Below are 10,004 nucleotides of genomic sequence, written 5' to 3'. Positions count from 1 at the left end.
CGGTTTCACCAGTGAGAGCCTCACGCCGCGGGGCCGGTGGGCTGCGGCCGGGCCGTCGGGGCGCTAGGGCGCTGGGGCAGGGGGGGTCCCGCCGTGGCGGGCGGGGCGGGCAGGAGCGGGAAGGCCCCGTCGGGCGCGCGGCCCCGGTCCGCCCGCCCCGCGCCCCGCCGCCGCGGCACGGGCCCGCCAGGCGCCTGCGCACTGCAGGGGCGCCAGATTTGGCGGGAGGGGGAGTGTCCAAGGGCTCTTTGTTTGATGGCATCTCTGTTTACAGAGTTTACTCTTTAATCTCAACCTGTTTCCTCCTCCTCCTCCCGCGGCTCCTCGGCACTCCCGTGCGCGGCGGCGGAGCGCCTGGGCGCAGCCCGGCAGCAGGGCGCGGCGGCGGGCGCGGGCTCCCCCGTCCTCCTCCCCCAGCGGCCGGTGCGAGGATGGCTCGGAGACCCCGGCACAGGTAACCCGCTGTCTGCGGGTGGGGGGCGACCGGCCCCGCTCCACTCCGCTGCTGTCAGACGGGGCGCCGGAGAGGGAAGGCAGCGGCGCGCTTGCTCGGTGGACGGGGCAGCGGGCAGGCGGGCAGCCCCTCGTCTTCCGCGCACCTGGGCTACTCCGCCCCCGGCCCCCAAGCACGGCGCGAAGCTCCGGAGGAGCGGCAGCCCGGCGGGACGCGGCGCTCAGCCGCCGCTGACGGGGCGCCCGGGCCCCGCTCCGCACGCCTGCGGGGCGCCGCGGCGGGACCCCGGAGGGCCGGGTCTCGCTGCCCGCGGGGGCTGCGCGGAGCCCGGCGGGGCTGCGCGCCCAGCAGCTGCACGGCAGGGCAATGTCGGACTGTCTCGGTGGCTGCAGGTAGCGCGTCCCGTCTCATTCATTCACTCATTCATTCATTCCGGCGGGGTGAGACGGCAGGTGGGCGGCGGGCGCGGGGGCTGGGCTCGCTCCTTCTTTTTTTTTTTTTTTTTTTAATTTATTTATTCTTGCAGTGGCGGCCACTTTGCCCTCCGGAGCGCGGCTTTCCCCCGCAGGGGTAGTTGCGCCCTGCGGGGCTTGGCTTTTTCCCGCACACGCCTCTCGGCACATGCTGGAGGGCGGCAGCACGGGCGGGCAGCTGCGGGGGCTGCGGTTCGACGGGGCGCTCGGCCGGAGCTGTCACCGGTGCCCACCTGCCCGCCGCGCTCCCGGGAGAGGGCGATCCTCGCCGCACCTCGCCAGGGGCCGGGGCCGGCGGAACGGGACGGGGAGGCAGAGCCGCGTGGCCGCGTCCGTGCTGCCGCTGCCGGGCGGGCGCACAGAGCAGGGTTGTTGTCTAATTAGCCGGGGACGGCGGGTCGGACACGTGGAGGCTTTTTTCTCTTTCTCTTTGCAGCCCGGCATCCTCCCGTCTTCCCCTCCCCTTTGGCTGGGCTGTGACAGAGGACAGAGCCGCAGCCCTGCCTTTTCCCTGCCCGGCTGCCGGCCCCGTCGGGCGGGACTGGGGGCTTGTGGGGGGCTCTTTCTGAAGGAAGAGGATCTTGCGGGGCGGCAGGAGGCAGCGGGCCGCCGGGCGAGCGCTGGGCTGTACTTGCGGTGTCCGGGCTGGGGTGCCGCTGGGGCTGGCGCCGAATCACCCGGCCCGTCTCTCCCAGAAGAGAGGGACAGCCGCCGCCTGCCTCGCGGGCGCCTCCCGCAGGGACACGGCGCTCCGCAGCCGCGGGCTCGGCCGTCCCGCCTCGGCGGCGCGGTGCCCGCCAGCCCCGCGGGGCGCGGCGGGGAGCGGGGCCGCCCCGGCGGGAGCGGGCGCGGGCTCCGCTGCCGGAGTGGGCTCTGCGCCACGGCGCTGGTGCCCGAATTCCTTCAATCACGGTAGCAGCAGCGAGTCATTTCCTCTCCACCCCCTCCTTTTTCTTCTCTCTCTCCCTTTCCCCCCCCCCCCTTTCTCCGCGTATCGTTGCTCAAGCCGGTTGCCCGGGCGAAAAGCGCAGCGCTGCTGCCGGGGCGGGCGGGGGGCTCCGACCCTCTTGCCCTGGCCGGGCGGAGCGCCCCTCGGGGGGCGGTGGGGTAGGATTGGGGGAGCACCACTGGGGGCTGCGGCCGGAGGTGCCAAAAAATAAAAAGTTTTAGGAGCACCACTGAGGAGGGCCCGGTTGGCTGCGGGAGCTACCGGGCGTCCCGAAATCCTAGGGCCCTTTTCTCCTGCTGGAGACCACAGGTAATACAGTGGGGGTTTGCTCAGCTCTGCGATGCCAGCGAGGCCCCGGTTATTTAAATCGGTTACATGGCTGGCCCCTGACATGGCTTCAGTCATTTTAACCTGTTCTCCCCTGCTTTTACCGCGGCCGGTTCTCCGCTGCGCCCTGCGCTGCGGCAGGAGTCGCGGGGTGCCTGCTGCTGCTGCTCTGCCAAACCCCTTTTCAAAACGATACTTGGAAACCGAGACACAAAACTTCCTTTGGCGTAGGGGCAGCGGCGCAGCTGTCTGCGTGTGTCACTTAGAAAAGTGAATCTCCTTCGAGCGTGGCCGGGGAAGGAGCTCTGCTCCCCGCCTCTGCCCCGCGCAGCCCCCCCGGCTCCACCTGCCAACCCGGGATCGAGCCTCGGTGCGGGGGGTGGGGGCTGCAGGCTGTGCTCCCCCCGGGAGGAGGGGTGGGACGGGGCTGTAGGACCACGGTGCCCTGGGGGGTGAGCTGGGGGCCACCGGGATCGCGGCAGGCACTGGGAACCGTCCTGGCTGGAACAGCTTTCATGAGACATGTCACAGGCCAGAAAACAGGGTTGAAGATGTAAGATGCGATTAGCCCTGTCTGCTTTAAAAGAATTTAACAGCTTGCATCTGGGAGGTGTTGGCTTCTTGGCTAACAGTCACTGTGCTTCACTGCAGCTTAATTTAAAAAGTGATCTCCTGAAGACAGGTTAACAGTGCCTGATAATTTTATTACAAAATAACTTGATTTTAATGTCTTAGTCATACCTCTAAGACACCACAGCATACCATAGCAACAGATATATCACAGTTTTTAGTCTTGTAGCAGGATATGGTCTCCTTCCTAGCACTTCTGGTTATCATCTCTTAGCTGAAGTGTCAGAACTGCTGCTCATATCTTACAAGTTGGAAATAAAATACCATCCACCAGAAAGACAGCTGCTGTTGCAAAAAACTCTTCAGTTTTACTTAACTGGGTAGAGCAAGTGTAGAGCAAGTGCTGTCTGTGAAAAGAGTAATGAGTCCTTTTTACCCATAGATAGCCTCTGGGGAAGTCCCTTAGTCATGACTTAGGTGAGGAGCAGAGTATTTCAAAAACAGTATGAGGTATTTAGAAATGGAGTAGAGGTAATAAAGACTTAAGTTAGAGAAACTGAGAGTATGAAAGGGTTCAGTCATTCATTTGTTGGTTGCAGGATCTTAAATATACTTGTCCTCAGCTCTTGTTTGTCCAGACCCCTAAATGACAGGCACATCTTATATGAGAGCATGTTAATGGCTTTACTTAATTATAGAAACTTTTGCCTTCATGTATAGGTCCGTATGCTTAAATAAGGTTATTATGGCTTGACTTTACGTATTTGTGTGCAGACTGTTCTGTTGGGGAACAATATAACTATCTGCTCTGTTTAACATGAGAAAATGCTAATATTTTTCAGAATGTATGGCATGAGTTAAAGATTTTTAACATGCGCTTGTGTAATGGCCACAGTCTCCAGTTCTCTTTATTGTCCCAAACATTGTATTTTAATTTGAAACCTTCATTGGTTGAAAGTTTGCCAAATGTGTAATTCACCACTGATCTAACAGTAAGAGCAGGTCTAAACATGCATGGTAATACTGAGGTTGCCAGCCCTTTGCTTGTATCTGTGGATACCAAAAACAGCAGAACCAGTTCAGAATACTAGAACAACAGAATGCAGAACAAAATCTTGTTGTGCAAGTTTTAAAACTTTTATCTGTGTAACCTTTGTAAGGATTGTAGTGGGGTTTTTTTGGGCTTTGTAATGAAGAAACTCAAGTGCTCATGTTCCACTCTGTCTTGCTGTGTTTCCTTCTGCAGTATATATAGCAGTGATGATGACGAAGAAGATGTTGAGATGTACGATCACGATTATGATGGTCTGCTTCCTAAGACTGGAAAACGTCACTTAGGAAAAACCAGGTGGACCCGCGAGGAGGTAAATCTGAGGTCATTCATCTCCTGCATGTAAAAAGCCAGAGTGAGCATGGATCACCTTCTCCAAGTGGCTTATTTGCAAACTAACTTCAGCGACAGTCCCACGTATATGAATGAGGACAAAGGTTTTGACCCTTTATCTACATGCAGTGTTTTATTTGAGTACTGTTCTTTTCTTTTAAATAAAGTGTATAAACACCACTTTTTTATGTCCAACAAGGTCTGTGTTACAGGTATGTGAGTCTGTGTGTAATCCTCTTTGGAGAAACAGATTAGAAGTCACCTGCAGCAATGCTTGATTATTACTGCTGCCTCTTTTTGTTTGAAAGTGGTTGCTATGAGAGGACTGACGTGTGTTCAGTGTCCCACAGCAGCAAACAACTGTGGCAGAAACTGCTGCAGTCCTTTTGTGCCATTCGAAATCCTCACTTTAATTGCAGCATTATGATTCTGAGTGGAAATCAATTAAAAGCTGGAAGAAAGAAATCCAGCAGTGCCAAAATTGAGTGTTCAAAGATGCATTTTGTTTTTGAAGGTCAGAATGTGTTTTAGTCACAATACCCTTGTGCTGACTTTCTGGGTAAATTGTGGTATCAAACTCCCTTGCCAGGTTGATATCCTGTGACCATTTAACTGGTTTGAGTTTATTGTGAAATACATTAATACCATTCTTAAGTTATGTTTTGACTTTCTCCTCTCTGACAACATATATTGATACATAAACAGTGGCAGGTCACCTCTTGCAAGGATTTTTTTATTTTTTAAAAATCAGAGTCTGCTTTTACAGTGGTGGATGTGGCTGTGATGTGGCCCGGGAGGAAGGGATGGCCGTGGAGCCCAATGGCCACTCACTTGTCATATGGACTGGGAGTGTGCTGGGAGGCATTGATGGAGGAAGCTGCCCTCCTCTTATCTCTAAGGGCAGTCCTCTCTTGTCCTATGCTATCTCAGTCTTGCCCAGTGCATGAGATTGGTTTATTTTGTCTTTAGGGCCAATATTTCTGGCCTTATCATTAAAAATACTAGGCCAAATTTCTTGCTGTTGTGAGCACGCAAAACTCCCTCACAGTGATCAGGAGCAAAAAGGAGCCCTTAGTTTCACTGTGCATTCGTCGTACACGGACAGGTAATGAGCAAATTACTGGACCTCCATTTACTTGCAAGACATATAAAGTCTAAGGCTTTAAATTTTGGAGGTTCCCAAACAGACAGGTATCTGAGAATTACGGAATTTCAGTGTTACTCTGATGCCTGGCATCTAAGCATCCGTACTTTCCTCTAAATCCAGTACAAGAATAACTGTTCCATTCCTCTGAGCAGCAAAATGGGAATGTATCATTCAAGTCAAAGAACGGTACAGAAAACATCTGCCTTTCTCCTGCAGCACAGTAAAGAACCTACCAAAATTCATAGGAGTAGAAAAAAAATCTCAAGATTTAGGCAGTTAAAACTGTGAGAAGATTACAGACCACCTCCCGTTACTCTCAAGGCACAGAAATAGATGTATAAACAGCTAGAAGGAGGCTTAGGTTTTTTTTTTTTTAATATATAATATCTGTCATTTGCATACTAAAAGATTGCAGTATTAATTATGTCTGGTTTTCTTTATGATTCAGGATGAGAAGCTGAAGAAGCTCGTGGAGCAGAATGGCACAGAAGACTGGAAAGTCATTGCCAATTTCCTTCCTGTAGGTGGATATTGGTTTCTGTTTCCAGTTCTAGTGACAACTCTTTATCAGAGGTTTCCAAGTAAGGGAAAGGGGAGTGGTTGCTTTATAGTTACATTTTGGCGGGAGATATAAAACCTCCACAAATGGGGACCTCAGAAATTTAGAATATTGTGCAAGCCCTTACTTTTAATTTTCCTTTCACTTCTCAGAAAGGGTTGGAAAAAACAAACAAACAAAAATGAGGGGTGGCAGGGTGTTGCCCAGTAAATGGTCAGTACAACACTGAAACAAAATGTCTCAGGACAGAAAAATTAGTTTTGATGAATTGTAAGGATAGTTTAGAAGAGAATTGCTTTGTCAACACTGAGGCTGCTGTAGAAATAGTGCATGTGAAAGCATGACAGCTATTGTGCGGATGGTGAAGATTCAGTGCGCACAGTTTTGGTGGTGGAGTCCTCACTGCAGGAATGATGGAAATCTTCTCTAGTTCAGTGAGCAAATTCATAGCTGAGCACCTTCTTCTCAGACCTGCTGTATTGATCCATGTTGTTTAGTAGCCATAGTTGGCAGTTAAATCCGTCGGGAACAAGTGCACCTAGATAAGAGCATTATCACTCTACGTTCATCTTGCCTACTTTAACCTACTTTGCCTATTTTGCATTTCACTAGAATCGGACAGATGTTCAGTGCCAGCACCGATGGCAGAAGGTACTAAACCCAGAACTTATTAAAGGTCCATGGACTAAAGAGGAGGATCAAAGGGTAAGCAGTTTTTCTTTTAATGCCTTACAAGCGGGTTTCACATGTTGGGGCAAAACTCCTAGAGACTTCGGAGGTCTCAGGGCTAATATAGCCAGAGGCAGACCAGTCCTGTCAGTATCAATGCTTAGTAGTTGTGTAATGCTTTCTAAGTTTTCTTAGAATGCTAATTCATTAATTAATGTTGCTTTACAGCACAGTCAAGTAGAATTTCAGTCTAGAAATGCCCTATCTATTACCGTATGTTTCCTTTTGGGTGAAAGTATAGATGGGGAACATGAATTGTGTGTTAGTTTTACCATGGCAATTTTGAGAAATATTGTTGAAAATACTGCTCCACCACTGAAGAATTTCATTGTTTCATTATGCATCGTTAAATACAGGCAGTTTTTATGTCCTTCTTTGAAGGTAATAGAACTCGTGCAGAAATACGGTCCAAAGCGCTGGTCTGTCATTGCTAAGCATTTGAAGGGAAGGATTGGAAAACAGTGCAGGGAGAGGTGGCACAACCATTTGAATCCAGAAGTGAAGAAAACCTCCTGGACAGAAGAGGAAGATAGAATTATTTACCAGGCACACAAGAGGCTGGGAAACAGATGGGCAGAAATTGCAAAGTTGCTGCCTGGACGGTAATGACATTATACCTTTAGCTCTTAAGTAGGAAAAAAGGAAGAAGCTGCAGGTCTGAACAGTCCTTTTCAGTTGCCTCAGGCTGCACTTTATAAATCAAAACATTTTGGAATCAAAACCTGGAAAGCCAGTGACATCAATGTGCGTTTTTCTCAATGGGGAACTGTGCTGTTTGGCCAGCACATGGAACAGTATGCTATTTTTACATGCTTTTCATGTTTGCCATAAGTACAAAACCCCAGTAACTAGAGCAAGACTGTAACAGTTTCTTAAATGTCTGTGCAATCTTAGTTGAGCTTGCAATGACTGTCAAGATTTAAATTGATTTAACAGGGATGGATCAGGCTTTACAAGTGGAACATAATTTACACTCAGCTAAAGGTATACCTTCAACATGAAATCCAGACTGTTTATTCAAAATGATTTAAGAGAAGGCTGCCTCAGCATTTGTAATTGATCCTGAATCATCCAGATTATTTTGACCTGTTAAAAATCCATATATTAAACAGGAGAAACTGACTTCCTCAAAATTCTGGTCTGGAAATAGTTGTCTCATTGAAAGCTTATGCACAGCTGGCATATAAATTTCAGAGATTCAGTGTCTTTATTTGCTCTGTAGAAAAAGTGACTCAACATAAATTGTAGTCAAACAAATAATGCAAGCAAGGGAGAGGTTTCCCTCCCCATTTTTATTCCTCCTGTTTGGTGAAACAGCTTCATAATGGCCTAAGATCATGACAGCCTTTTAAGCAGGCATTCCCTGGGCTGCTTTCACCTTCTAGAATAAAATGAGAAAGGAATTACCCCTTGGAAAGGTTTTTTTTTTTGTAGCTTCCACACATCACAGATGCCCCTTTCAATGACGCTGTGTGGAGGTGATATTTTTCAGATAGGGAGCTGTTTCTAAGCGTGCTCTTAAAATACCACAGACATTTGCTTTTTCTGACTCCTGTATGTGAGAATTTGAATCTCAGTTTTTTATGCAGCTAAGAAAAAACTCAGCAGCTTTTTTTACTGAGTTTGTGTGTAAAGCATGATGTTGTCACTGTCTAGGTGGCTGGTTGGAAAGTTGCTTGGAAGTTAGTCTTTTCACCATTGTTCTCCACAGTCTTTCCAGCAATGAGATACAATAAAACTCCACTAATATTAAGAGGTAGGAAGGTGATGGGTGCAGTCCATTAGGATGAACACCTTCAAAGGGGGTTAGCGTTTGATGTCGCCTCATCTCATGGGATGGTGGTGAAGCTAAAGTTACTGATTTCTTACAGTTTGAGGACGTAAGGCTTAGAGATTGCTTTAAAAAAGGACATAGACAACCTTAACCCGCTTGTCTTTTCCTCTGCTTTTTATTCTCAGCACCTTTCCTAAGAAGTTCAGAGTATCATAGAATCATAGAACTATTCAGATTGGAAAAGACCCTTGGGACCACCAAGTCCAACCATCATCCCTACTCTACAAAGGTCTCCCCTAAATCATATCCACCAACACCACATCCAAACAACCCTGAAACACATCCAGGGATGGTGACTCAACCACCTCCCTGGGCAGCCTATTCCAGAGTAGCATTTGTAAAGATGGGGGCAGGAGGAAGGTCAGAGATCAAGGTTTAAACAGAAATGCCAACAGCAGTTTCCTGACTATTGATCTGTCTGAATTGGAAAGGCTCATTTTTAAAACTCCTGAAACATTTGCATTTCTCTTGCAGAACTGATAACGCTATCAAGAACCACTGGAATTCCACCATGCGCCGAAAGGTTGAGCAGGAGGGCTACCTGCAGGAGTCCTCCAAAGCCTGTCACTCCTCAGCAGCCACTGGCTTTCAGAAGAACAACCACTTGATGGCCTTTGCTCACAACCCACCTTCTGCACAGCTGCCAGTAGCCAGTCAGCCCCCGCTGAGCAGTGACTACCCCTACTACCACATCTCTGAGCCACAGAACGTAAGCCCCTGAAAATCATGGAATCACAGAATGGTTTGGGATTGGAAGGGACCTTAACAATCATCTAGTTGCAACCCTCCTGCATGGGCAGGGACACCTCCCACTAGGCCAGTTTGCTCAGAGCCAACTTGCCCTTGAACACTTCCAGGGAGGGGGCATCCACAAATAGCAGGGGGGGAATGTGTTGTTTTGTTTTGCTGAAAAGGTGCATGCCATTTAGTCATGCCTGATTTCAGGAAGCATGAACGGTTTTCTCCCAGGCTTGGTGGACTTGGTTTGATGTCAGGCAAGGACTTCTTTGACTTCATTTACATTTAGTGATGCAAATATATTTGAAATTGATTGTGGGCATTCCAGTGGTGGAATCAGATAAAGTGATTTAAACTTCTAAGGAGTCAACTTATTACCGGTACTGTTTCTTATAGTGGTGAATATTACATTTGTTGAAAATCAGTTGAATCTGGTTAATTCTGTGTTCTATGTCAAAATCTCCCATGCTCCCTACAATAACACTCTGTGGGTTGCTTTTCGGAACCAAGCAAACAAGTATTGTTTTTAATCTGATTCCTTTTCCATTAACGATTAGTAGTGAAACAGGCTGCTACTTTAGACAGTTACACTTTAGAGTTTCAGATTATAACGAATTGTATCTTTTGCATTTTAACTTCTTACAGGTGTATATATAAATTATTCCTCTTTTCTCATTCAGGAAGTGTAGATATTTTATGTATGAATTTTCTTCCTTTATAACGCTGTCGTATTCCTAAAAACTGATTACATTTCTTGTAAATAGCATTGTTTTTTCTATTTAATCTGCATAGATTATAAATATTAAGTACCCAATACCATGGTATGATTATCACAAATTA

The 10,004-nt window shown here is 48.6% G+C and overlaps 1 protein-coding gene across 9 annotated transcripts in view; it reads left to right on the top strand.

Moving 5' to 3' along the window:
- Nucleotides 1-298: 298 nt before the first annotated feature.
- Nucleotides 299-10,004, top strand: part of MYB (MYB proto-oncogene, transcription factor) — a 29,337-nt gene continuing 19,631 nt past the window's right edge. For 6 of the 9 annotated variants that reach the window (XM_051616018.1, XM_051616014.1, XM_051616022.1 and 3 more), the window contains exons 1-6: nt 432-454; nt 4,020-4,137; nt 5,753-5,824; nt 6,476-6,568; nt 6,974-7,194; nt 8,901-9,135. In XM_051616018.1, the coding sequence (XP_051471978.1) occupies nt 432-454; nt 4,020-4,137; nt 5,753-5,824; nt 6,476-6,568; nt 6,974-7,194; nt 8,901-9,135 (762 nt within the window). Of the gene's footprint in view, nt 455-4,019; nt 4,138-5,752; nt 5,825-6,475; nt 6,569-6,973; nt 7,195-8,900; nt 9,136-10,004 lie in introns of all 9 variants that reach the window. The other 3 variants (XM_051616021.1, XM_051616019.1, XM_051616017.1) reach the window with 2 other exon arrangements.

Source organism: Apus apus, chromosome 3 (assembly GCF_020740795.1).
Source record: "Apus apus isolate bApuApu2 chromosome 3, bApuApu2.pri.cur, whole genome shotgun sequence".
In the NCBI taxonomy this organism is placed as follows: Eukaryota; Metazoa; Chordata; class Aves; order Apodiformes; family Apodidae; genus Apus; species Apus apus.
Note: the sequence above shows the minus strand (reverse complement) of the source record. Positions and strands in the feature narration are given on the sequence as shown.